The 10,714-nt window shown below is 45.4% G+C and overlaps 1 protein-coding gene across 3 annotated transcripts in view; it reads left to right on the top strand.

Moving 5' to 3' along the window:
• The first annotated feature begins 539 nt into the window (after nucleotides 1–539).
• The window catches only part of LOC310776864 (autophagy-related protein 16-1-like), a 37,291-nt gene continuing 27,116 nt past the window's right edge, over nucleotides 540–10,714 (top strand). The window contains exons 1-4 of one of the 3 annotated variants that reach the window (XM_083637066.1): nucleotides 540–687; nucleotides 3,155–3,266; nucleotides 5,610–5,703; nucleotides 6,002–6,110. In XM_083637066.1, the coding sequence (XP_083493192.1) occupies nucleotides 3,161–3,266; nucleotides 5,610–5,703; nucleotides 6,002–6,110 (309 nt within the window). In that variant the 5' untranslated portion in view covers nucleotides 540–687; nucleotides 3,155–3,160. Of the gene's footprint in view, nucleotides 697–3,154; nucleotides 3,267–5,609; nucleotides 5,704–6,001; nucleotides 6,111–10,714 lie in introns of all 3 variants that reach the window. The other 2 variants (XM_083637067.1, XM_083637065.1) reach the window with 2 other exon arrangements.

The following is a 10,714-nucleotide window of genomic DNA, read 5'->3' as shown; positions in this document are numbered from 1 at the left end:
ATGTATAGTTTTTGAGATATTAACGTTTGTTTGGCACAACTCATACTATTAACTGCTGCGGGGTTCCTCATTTCTGGGTGTCAAGTGACGTCACGCTGATTCGTCCTATAGGGCTCGCCCGCTTGACTGATGATGTGCTCGAGTGACATCAGTGATGATGTCATACACATTGTGACATCATCAGTGATCATCTTTACTGACCGAAATCATCAAAAATCGCAGACAGACAGACAGACAGAGAAACAGACATAATTGTATGGGGAATAGAGGTCATAGACCATGCTCTGACACCTGGTACATAGGCTACAGTCAAAGTAAGCAGCACCTGAGAGCAGAGGAGCTGTCTATTTCACTGTGGTTCTGAAATGACCGCTGACTTTAACATGTTTAATGTTGATTTTAAAACTTCATTGGTTGATACGTTGATAACGCTACATCTCTGCCACCACTATGGATCTATTAAATTATCACCCTTCAATTTATATCTGACGTCATTTCCCCGCGACACTCCAGGAAGTCTCCTGCAGTCGGAGCCAAAATGGACGTGAAGTTGAAGGAGAGGAGTGAAGAAGCAGATGTGGGCTAGCCAGTTTAGCTGCAGTGGATTATTTAACACAGCAAACTCTGAGATACTGACAGACAGACCGATCCTGAAGCAGCGGCCCGCGGCCTGGAGGAGGGACGCAGGTAGATGGTGTGAGTGAGTCGTCGCTTTTCACTGCGAACGTCTCGAGCTAGCTTAGCTAAGTTAGCATGCTAAGCTAACCAGCGTTAACATGTCAAGTCACGGGTGTTTGTTTGTCTGCTAATCAGCTAGCACACACACAACACAGCAGCTCCACGAACAGCGCGCCTGCGCTGCTAGCTGATATGAACGACTCGAATGGCATGTGTACGTTACTATGGGTTGGTTGTTCTGTGGCTAACGTTAGCCTGGACCATTATCAGTATGATTCTGGGTGCTTTCCTTCAGCAACACAATGCTAACTAGCTAACGTTAACATTACTGCTGGACAACTACAGTAGCTACGTCAGATGAACGCCAGTCGCTTGTTGGTGAACGTAAACAAAGTGTAGACTGTGCATTATATACAGTGTACAATTGGGTAAACGTCCAATAACGTTAACGTTACACCAGGCAGTTCCCGTTTAATTAATGAACTTCAGCTGTTCAACCAGAGAGTAGACAGGTATGGTATGACTTCATTGGCTGACCAGTCTCCTAAGTGGGCGTGGCAGTGGCGAAACCTTTGTGGCACAGATACAGCAAGTGACTGGAAGTTGGGGTTTATATTAAACTATCTGGTTGAACCGTTGAATTGAACTTGAACTTCATTAAAGACCACCGCTATGGGTTATGCCCACTGACGACGCCAAACTCAATACAAAAACCTGTCAGTTTTACTGTTGTCTTGCTTGTCACTAAGTGTGTCAGACTGCCATAACATGACTTTAGACCTGTTATGAATCAGTGGGGTCCTTTTCAATATTTGGGCTGAAAACCGAAGCTCAGGGGGGCACGGTGGTGCAGTGGTAGCGCTGTCGCCTCACAGCTCAAAGGTCCTGGGTTCGATTCCCACCTGGGATGCTGTGAACGCTGAAGGAATGCGTGCCCGTCCGCATGTCCTCGAGTGCCCACTGCCCGGGTGGGGTTGTCAAAAGGGCCTTTCTGTGTGGAGTTTGCATGTTCTCCCCGTGCCCCCTTGGGTTTTCCTTCATCTATGAACCCTTCACCAAAACATGCAATATCCTGGTTGCTGATGTGGTGCCTCCTCTTGTCGTTCGGTGCGCCTGTTCGGAGGGAGGGGAACTGGTTGGAATAGCGTGATCCTCCCACGTGCTATGTCCTACCGGTGAAACTTCCCCTCTCAGGTGAAAAGAAGTGGCTGGCTAACTGCCCATGTCTCGGAGGAAGCATGGAGCCAGTTTCGGCTCTCCCCAGATCGGCAGAGGGTGGAGCAGCAACCAGGATAAATAAATTAAAATTAGCACTAATGGGGGATAAAAATGGGATAAAATAGTCGGGGGAAAAATATATAGTAAAAAAAAAAGAGAAAACCGAAGCTCAGACCACGTCTGTGTCTGTGTCACGTCTTGTGGCCTGCCCCCTTTGCTTGCGTGACGTCAGCGAAACCTTAAGAAGTTGCCTGATGTCAGGGTGTCCGGACTGTCCGCAAGACACACATTCTTGCAGACACCCTGACATCACGCAACCGGAACTGGGGGCACACAGCAAGTCAAAACAATGAGCGCCCACGTGAAATCTGTGAGCAAACAAGTATGTAGTCTGAGCTTCAGTTTTTAACCTGAATATTACAAAATAAATATAAAATAAAAGCTGTCACTAAATACATCTCAGTAAGTCATTCCAGTGTGCGGTGGTTATTTTCTTAATTTGATTTATGATGATCCTGCAACCGACCAGCACCTGATCATTCTACTGGCTGTGTGTGGGGAATCCTCTTCACTATAGGTCATGTTATAGCAGTCTGGCACACTTAGTGACAATCAGCAGTAAAACGGACAGATCTTTGTATTGAGTTTGGCGTCAGTAGGCGTAAACCATAGGAGAGCGAGCCCCGTTTCCCCAGCACTGCGTAGCAATAACACTCAACAGGCCGGAAGCCGTCCGCGAGAATGGAACCCATTTTCATGCAGATATCTTGAGGTGAGAGGTCAGGTCAGTAGCTGTTCCCTTCCCATAATGTATTATTTAGCTGCCTTCCCGACAAGCTAGCATTGGTCTTAATGGATGTCTTCAGCGCTCGTGGCCTCTACTTGAAAATCTCAAAAATGTTCCCAGCCCACATGTGACCGTAAAGTTTAAACACTGCGGAGGCCAAATCATGTGTTCTCAGAGCACTTTTTATTGTAACGATAAAAGGAGCTGTTCATCAGCACACCGAAATCAGAAAGTTAAAGAAGGCTATCATTCAACAATGTGTCGTTACAAAAAGATGATTATATTGATGTAAGTATGATTATATTTGCAGGATATGAAATTCAGCCCTGGTGATACTGTTGCTGCCATGCGTTCTGACTGAGGTGTGTGTGTGTGTGTGTGTGTGTGTGTGTGTGTGTGTGTGTGTGTGTGTGTGTGTGTGTGTGTGTGTGTGTGTGTGTGTGTGTGTGTGCGTGCGTGCGTGTGTGTCAGGTGGCCATGGCGGAGCGGCGTGTGGAGTGCACATGGAAGAGACACATCTTGGAGCAGCTGAAGCTCAGAGACAGAGTCCAGAGACACGCCTTTGAGGAGATCATCCACCAATGTTCGTATATCTGACCACTTTAAGCTGCCATGATGATAATGACCACGTGTGTGCTGTCCACACAGTCTGCTAGCTAGCATGCTCATCAGGTTCCTTAAGTAAGATTGATAATGTCACTCCAACATCTGGTGTCGCATGTCACTTTTTTCCACCAGTGGTTCTCCTCAATTGTACTTGTCCTGCTGAGATAGATAGAAACACGATCTATGTCTGTGAAACACGTTTCTATCTCTCCTTAACGTAATGTAAAGGCGCTGACAAGGTTCTGCGCAGCCTCGACTTGGAGCCTTGCCGCCGACGAGCGGCGACAGCGAGACTGTGCATACTCGAACGTTAACTCGGCATGTTGGCTGCGGTACACGTCCAAAACGTTATCGTGTCGTTTACCAAGAACTTGCAATCATGTCGGTGGGGGGACATTTTATTGTCCCTCCGTTTCAAAACTCATTCCGGTGAGCCTGCAGAAGGCTTTGCTAGATGAGGGACAAGCACTGTTAAATGAGGAAATGGCATTTCCTCATTCCTCACAACAAGGAGTTTACGCCGGCGCGGAGTCACATTTTCGAGGAGCTGCGCGGCCCCTCCGCCGAGCTGCGCCGATAGGACGGCCAGCTGCGGCGACCCCCTCGGCGCAATCAGCGCCGGCGATTTCGCTCGAGCATAATTTGCACTTTAGCTTCCAAAACAGCCCAGCCCACACGAATCTAATGTTATCCGCCAGTCATTTGGTCTGTTTTCTGCCAGCTAGTTGAATTCAACACACACGTTGTGGGTCAGGGTCTGTAGCGATAACGTTCATTGTTTTGCACCTTTCAATATTGGTAGTGATGTAGTGATACCGATAGCCTACTGCTCCAGTCGCCTGCCTCTGTGCGTTGGTGTCTCACATGCAGAGGTCAGCTGTCCTTGCAAACGTGCAGTGCAGCGGCACAGCCATGCGGTGTCATAGCGACTGTCGAGTATCCGAGTACTCGTTCATAATAGGAGGGTACTCCAGTATTTAAAATAATAATAAATTATAAATTATAAATAAATATAGTGATTAATTGATCGTTAACATGACCAATTAATCGATTAATGAAATTGATAAAAAATTGCAAGTGGACTTTATAACCCACAGTGCATTTTGATTTTTACCTTTTTGGAACCAGTTTGTGTCCACTTGGAGTACTTAGCACAGTGCTAGACTCAGCTCTCAGTCTTAATCCGTTTCACTACTGTAAGACTGAGAATATTACTATTTAAATCTTTTCATAACGTTAGGTGGTGCTGTTGGAAGCCTTGCATCAGAGAACCAATCATGAGTGTTGTGGGCGGGCCTGCTTTCTGGGGGCAGTGACGCTCATGCAGAACCGGTGCTGTCGCGTTTGCGGAGAAACATATTAATCACTTAGAAACAAACATAACCTGTTAATAGGACGTGTTTCATCCGGCCCCGGATGCTAGAGGTCTTTTACCCAGCGATAAGCCAGACTCCTGAGGCTACGTTACAGAGCCTGCTGATGACATGGATGTATTGGCTGATGACTTCACAGCATTCACAGTAGCAAGCGGACCACTTCCGGGTAGGAAAAATTATTGTAAAATAAACAACAGGTATAAACTCTCTTTGCAGCACATCAGTGTCTTGCTCTATATTGGAACTATGAAACATTGCATTGCCGCTACCAAATAAAATTTTAATAATAAATGTAGGCGTGTCTGCTGCCGGCCGTTCTCGCCGGGCTCAATGAACCAGATTTGGAACAGTAAATTCCCAGACGTTTGGTGGTTAGGTGGCGCCTAACGTCTGGAAACCGAGACTAGCACAGCGCAGGACATTTAGAAAATATTTTGGGGGCAAATTTTGCCCCCACGGTCTAAAAAATGGGGGCATTTACAAAATTTTGGGGGCACTTAAAAAAAGTAATTAGTGCATAAAGTTGCTAAAGCGTAGTGTGGACAACAGCGCACTGTTTGTGTGAGTGTGTTTTCTTCGTCTTCTTCTGGGTGTTGAGTCTGTGTTAGAGATGGAAATGAAATGAGTTTAACGAAAAGAAAATCATCATCACTGATGATTTTACTACCGAGGCTACTGAACACTGTCAAAGGAACAGGCCTTTGGAGGAGGGCGCCATTCTCCCTATTAGACGTCAGTGTAGCATCAAAAAGATTCAAAAGCTGTCATATTAAGGTACGAGTGTAATGGGGCTTTAAGCTACAAAACAAATCCCCTCAAATGAATATAGACCATTTGTATCCTCCTCTGTGTGTGTGTGTGTGTGTGTGTGTGTGTGTGTGTGTGTGTGTGTGTGTGTGTGTGTGTGTGTGTGTGTGTGTGTGTGTGTGTGTGTGTGTGTGCAGATAACCGCCTGTTGGAGAAGTCGGACCTGCAGACCGTTCTGTCAGAGAGATACCAGCCAGAGAAATATGACGTGCAGAGAGGGCACGACAGCAGGTGAGACCTGACGGAGAGACCAACCCTAAAGCTGCTGCAAACCATATTTGTTAAAATAAGTGTTAAATAGCTCCATTGTGACAGCAATCACTGATTTTGAGCGTTTGCTCAGTAGACTAATGTGCAGTATCGTCGCCTTGTTACATTTTCAAACTGGCAGATGGAAGAAAAGAAACGATTAAACTTTTAGGCTACTTTACTCGCCAATGTGTGCGTCAACATCCCGTCGTCATGGTAATGTGTGTTTGTGTGTTTGTTTGTGTGTGTGTGTGTGTGTGTGTGTGTTTGTGTGTTTTAGCGCGGGGGCGGACCCCATGCGGAGCGATGGCCTGCAACAGGAGATGGCTCAGATGCGGCTCAAACACCAGCAGGAGGAGCTGACGGACCTACACAAGAAACGAGGAGAGGTCAGTCACAGACCAGAGTCGTGTCACGTGTCCAGCCCACGAAAAGCTGAGAGCCGCGCGCCGTTGTTGTGTTTTGCGGTAACGGTGGGCTACTCGTGTAAAATAACGTTACTTCGTCGTAAAAAAAAAAGCCAAACTCGGACTGTAATAGTAACACGGCACACAGAGACCAATCCGAGCAGCCTGGTGTCCAAGTTTGAAGCTTCACATAAACAAGGAAGTGATGACGCGGAAGCTGCGTTCCCGCGGCCATGCACAGTCATGGATGCACGTTCATAGACCCCCAGAAAATACAGCTTAACACGTTGAGTGCCAATGACGAGATATCTCGGCTTACAGAATCCAACCGTTGAGTGCCAAAGACGAGATATCTCGGCTTAAAATTTTTTTTTTTTTTTTTGACGGTGGGACATCGATCAACCCCTTTTACGTCTCCTATACCAATATTGGAGGAAGAGAATGTGTATAATCTATTTTACCGACCAGCTAAGTGGCGACAGTGCTCTCCAGACAGAGAGAAAGCCGAGCAAAAACAGCCGCGGGAGAAAGCCATTCTCAAGGAAATAGCTGGGCGAAAACGCTTTCGATTTCACACACACACACACACACACACACACACACACACGGCGCACGCGCGCGCACACACACACACAATCGAGTACCTTTGAGCATAAATAAGACCAGAATCGCAAAAGCTTCATCAAAGCTCTCAGCCGACACCCCAAGAAACGAACGAGCCCGTTTTACAGTAATCCAGACTCGCCCGAGAGCGGCCGCGGAGCCAGCAGCAGCAGCACAGACGGAGGGAGGAGTTTGGAGACACACACACACACACACACACACACACACACACACACACACACACACACAAAATACAGTATACAGACTTGCCCAAGGGCACCGATAATCACAGGCACGTGAGGTGGTTCTAAAAATCCATTTATCTCAAAACTCTCTGAAAATCTCTGAAACCATGCTGTACTCAACGGCTAATATCTACATAACTACTAACTCTACAAACTAACTCTTTTAGACAGAGAAAGCACACATTCTATTAGTACTTTTGCAGTGGTGGAAGAAGTACTGAAAGTTTGTACTCAAGTAGAAGTACTGTTACCTTACTGAAATATTACTCAATTACAAGTAAAAGTACTGGTGTTAAAAATATACTTAAGTAAAAGTAAAAAGTACTCTTCTAAAAAACTACTCAGAGTATTAGTTACTTTTTTAACCATCGATTTTTAATAGCAGGCTGTCACAGGCATTCACTTGAAACGGGAGATCCATGTAGAAACTACATTCTACACTTTCAACAAAGCATATTTATCTAATAAATGATATGAATGAAATATCAATCGCTTCTTAGTATCAACAGGGAGCAAAACCCTAAATAACTGAAAACTGGTGGGTGGGAGGAGTCTGTCAGTCACACCTGCTGAAGGTTTGCTTATCCCAAAGATGTTATTCATTTTTAATAATACTGGTAAGCATTTGACTCTTAAAGAGGACAGGAAACATTTGATCATATGAATCTAGTTAATTTGCATGTCACCTCAGAAAAGACAGGACACTGCTTTCAAGTCTGAAATTTACCTAGATTTGCTAGAAGGATGAACATTTCACCTTTTTGCCAACTATTGCGCTCCTTGATGACATCACTAGGGTGGCTGTACAGTACAGTAGTAAGGATTTGGAAAGATTGTGGAAACAACCACAATCCAAGTCAGAAACACAACAACATATGTTGTGAGCCTGTCCAATGTCAAAGAGGCTGTAATGATCCCACACAGGAAACCGAAGGGCAATACAAAAGTCACTATATTATCTAAAACCTATAAGCTAACAAATAAACAAAGACAGGACCCAAACACAGACATAAAACATATATATGGTAAAAAAAAAAAAATAGGCTACTCAATCACGGCTTCGTCGGCGGCGCTGGACAAAGTCAGTGATGACTCAGGAAAGTTTGTGGACAGCATACGGCAGTGTACCGCTGCTGAGGATCGGCTGGAGAGCGGCGGCCAGTTGACACTCCTACAGCCCCAGCCCTGACTAACTAGTACAGGAGGCAGCTGACCTCCCCTCTACAGCCACACTGGGATAACTTCCCCCTCTCTAGCTGTCTTCAGCGTCGGCAGCCCTAACCAGCTGCGAACGTCTCCCTCGTCCCAGAGAGTCACCAGCCGTATCAATGAGAGAAACGCTCCAGCAGCAACACCGCAGCCATAGACTGACTGCCTTTTCAGTTCTCAATCAGCGTCTCCCCTCTGCTCACTCTCAGGTGAGAGTCATTGTCTCCTGATTAAATCCCCGTCTCTGGCGTGGTCATGTCACCTATCCAAGCTGGAAAACAACATCTAACCTGTGGGCGTTTCCCCCCCCCATTTCATGGTTTTCATTGGCCCGTTTGCGATCACTTGATAGTTTATTGGCTGTGTAAAATGCAGATCAAAGGTTTGGATGTTTGGATTTAATTAATTCAAATTGTACTCAGTACTCAGTATGATTTAAAAAGTAACAAAGTAGATTACATGGTGCAATCCATACTTAAGTAAGAGTAAAATTACAGGCTTGAAAAAATTACTTTTAAAAGTACAAGTACCAAAAAAAAGTACTTAATTACAGTAACGTGAGTAGTTGTAATTCGTTCCTTCCACCCCTGTACTTTTGTGAACTTTGTGTTCACAAAGTCAAAGCAGAAAAGAATCCTCGGCTCTTGTAAAATGAGCCAGAATCCTCAAAAAAACCCTCTGGCAGAAGCTAACTACAGTATTGAAAAACGGCTGGCAGTGAATGTGTTAAATACGGCTCTTGGTGTAAAAAAAGAAAAATTAGCTCATGAAAAAATATTTGATAATTAAAGGAGTCGTTTTTGACCTTTGAGTGACACCCGGAAACATTTTCCCTGGGCTTAACAGCTGCTGCTTTACCCCCATGTAAGACGATGAGAATTTCTCTTTCTGGGCTGCATGGCGTCACATGACTTGCAATACCGAGCTTGGCCACCATGTACAATTTCTTTGGTCACTGCAGAGAGTTTGTGTCGTTTAAAACCCTGTGTTCACACTGTGTTATCACTCCATGTTATTACAGCTACATGTCTCTGTGCTGGAGGTAAAACCCAACATGGCCTGACCAGCTGAAGCTGCTCTGTGGTCACTTACACAACAGCAGGGTGGCATTTCTCAACTATGGCGTTTCCTTTCAAAACACCTCAACGTTTCCTATAGAGAAATAACGGCTGGCGGCTCTCACCCACAGAGTGACTGCAGTGCTCACGTCATATCACTCTTTTTATCACCCACAGAGTGACTGCAGTGCTCACGTCATATCACTCTTTTTATCACCCACAGAGTGACTGCAGTGCTCACGTCATATCACTCTTTTTATCACCCACAGAGTGACTGCAGTGCTCACGTCATATCACTCTTTTTATCACCCACAGAGTGACTGCAGTGCTCACGTCATATCACTCTTTTTTATCACCCACAGAGTGACTGCAGTGCTCACGTCATATCACTCTTTTTATCACCCACAGAGTGACTGCAGTGCTCACGTCATATCACTCTTTTTATCACCCACAGAGTGACTGCAGTGCTCACGTCATATCACTCTTTTTATCACCCACAGAGTGACTGCAGTGCTCACGTCATATCACTCTTTTTATCACCCACAGAGTGACTGCAGTGCTCACGTCATATCACTCTTTTTATCACCCACAGAGTGACTGCAGTGCTCACGTCATATCACTCTTTTTATCACCCACAGAGTGACTGCAGTGCTCACGTCATATCACTCTTTTTATCACCCACAGAGTGACTGCAGTGCTCACGTCATATCACTCTTTTTTATCACCCACAGAGTGACTGCAGTGCTCACGTCATATCACTCTTTTTATCACCCACAGAGTGACTGCAGTGCTCACGTCATATCACTCTTTTTATCACCCAGAGTGACTGCAGTGCTCACGTCATATCACTCTTTTTATCACCCACAGAGTGACTGCAGTGCTCACGTCATATCACTCTTTTTATCACCCACAGAGTGACTGCAGTGCTCACGTCATATCACTCTTTTTATCACCCACAGAGTGACTGCAGTGCTCACGTCAAATCACTCTTTTTAGGAGGTGGTTGTTGTTGGGCTGTTGTTTGCTGATGATTTCCACATGTTTTCCTTCAATTTGGAGTGAAATCCTAAATATTGCAGATTTTTTGGGAACAAGGCCCCTATTCTGTTGGAGCGATGCTGCTGTCATGTGCTTCCCCATTCTGCCCTGCTGCTGTGTGTTGAAACTAAACACACTCTTTGGACACTAGTCCAGAGTGTGTGTTGAAACTAAACACACTCTCTGGACAGTAGTCAAGAGAGTGTGTTGAAACTAAACACACTCTCTGGACAGTAGTCCAGAGAGTGTGTTGAAACTAAACACACTCTCTGGACAGTAGTCCAGGGCCTTAGGGAGATATTCGGGTCAGGGGTGTCAAAATTAATTCATTTCATTCAGTTAGGAACCTTCCATGTTTGCTACTGATGATGTAATTTGTCCTCAGGGTTGTGAGTCAGTCAGCCTTCCGAGTGACATCACTCGAGCAATTGTC

This window comes from Poromitra crassiceps (genome assembly GCF_964638095.1).
Source record: "Poromitra crassiceps genome assembly, chromosome: 5".
In the NCBI taxonomy this organism is placed as follows: Eukaryota; Metazoa; Chordata; class Actinopteri; order Beryciformes; family Melamphaidae; genus Poromitra; species Poromitra crassiceps.
The sequence above is the reverse complement of the archived record's forward strand: the minus strand, read 5'-3'. Positions and strand labels throughout refer to the sequence as shown.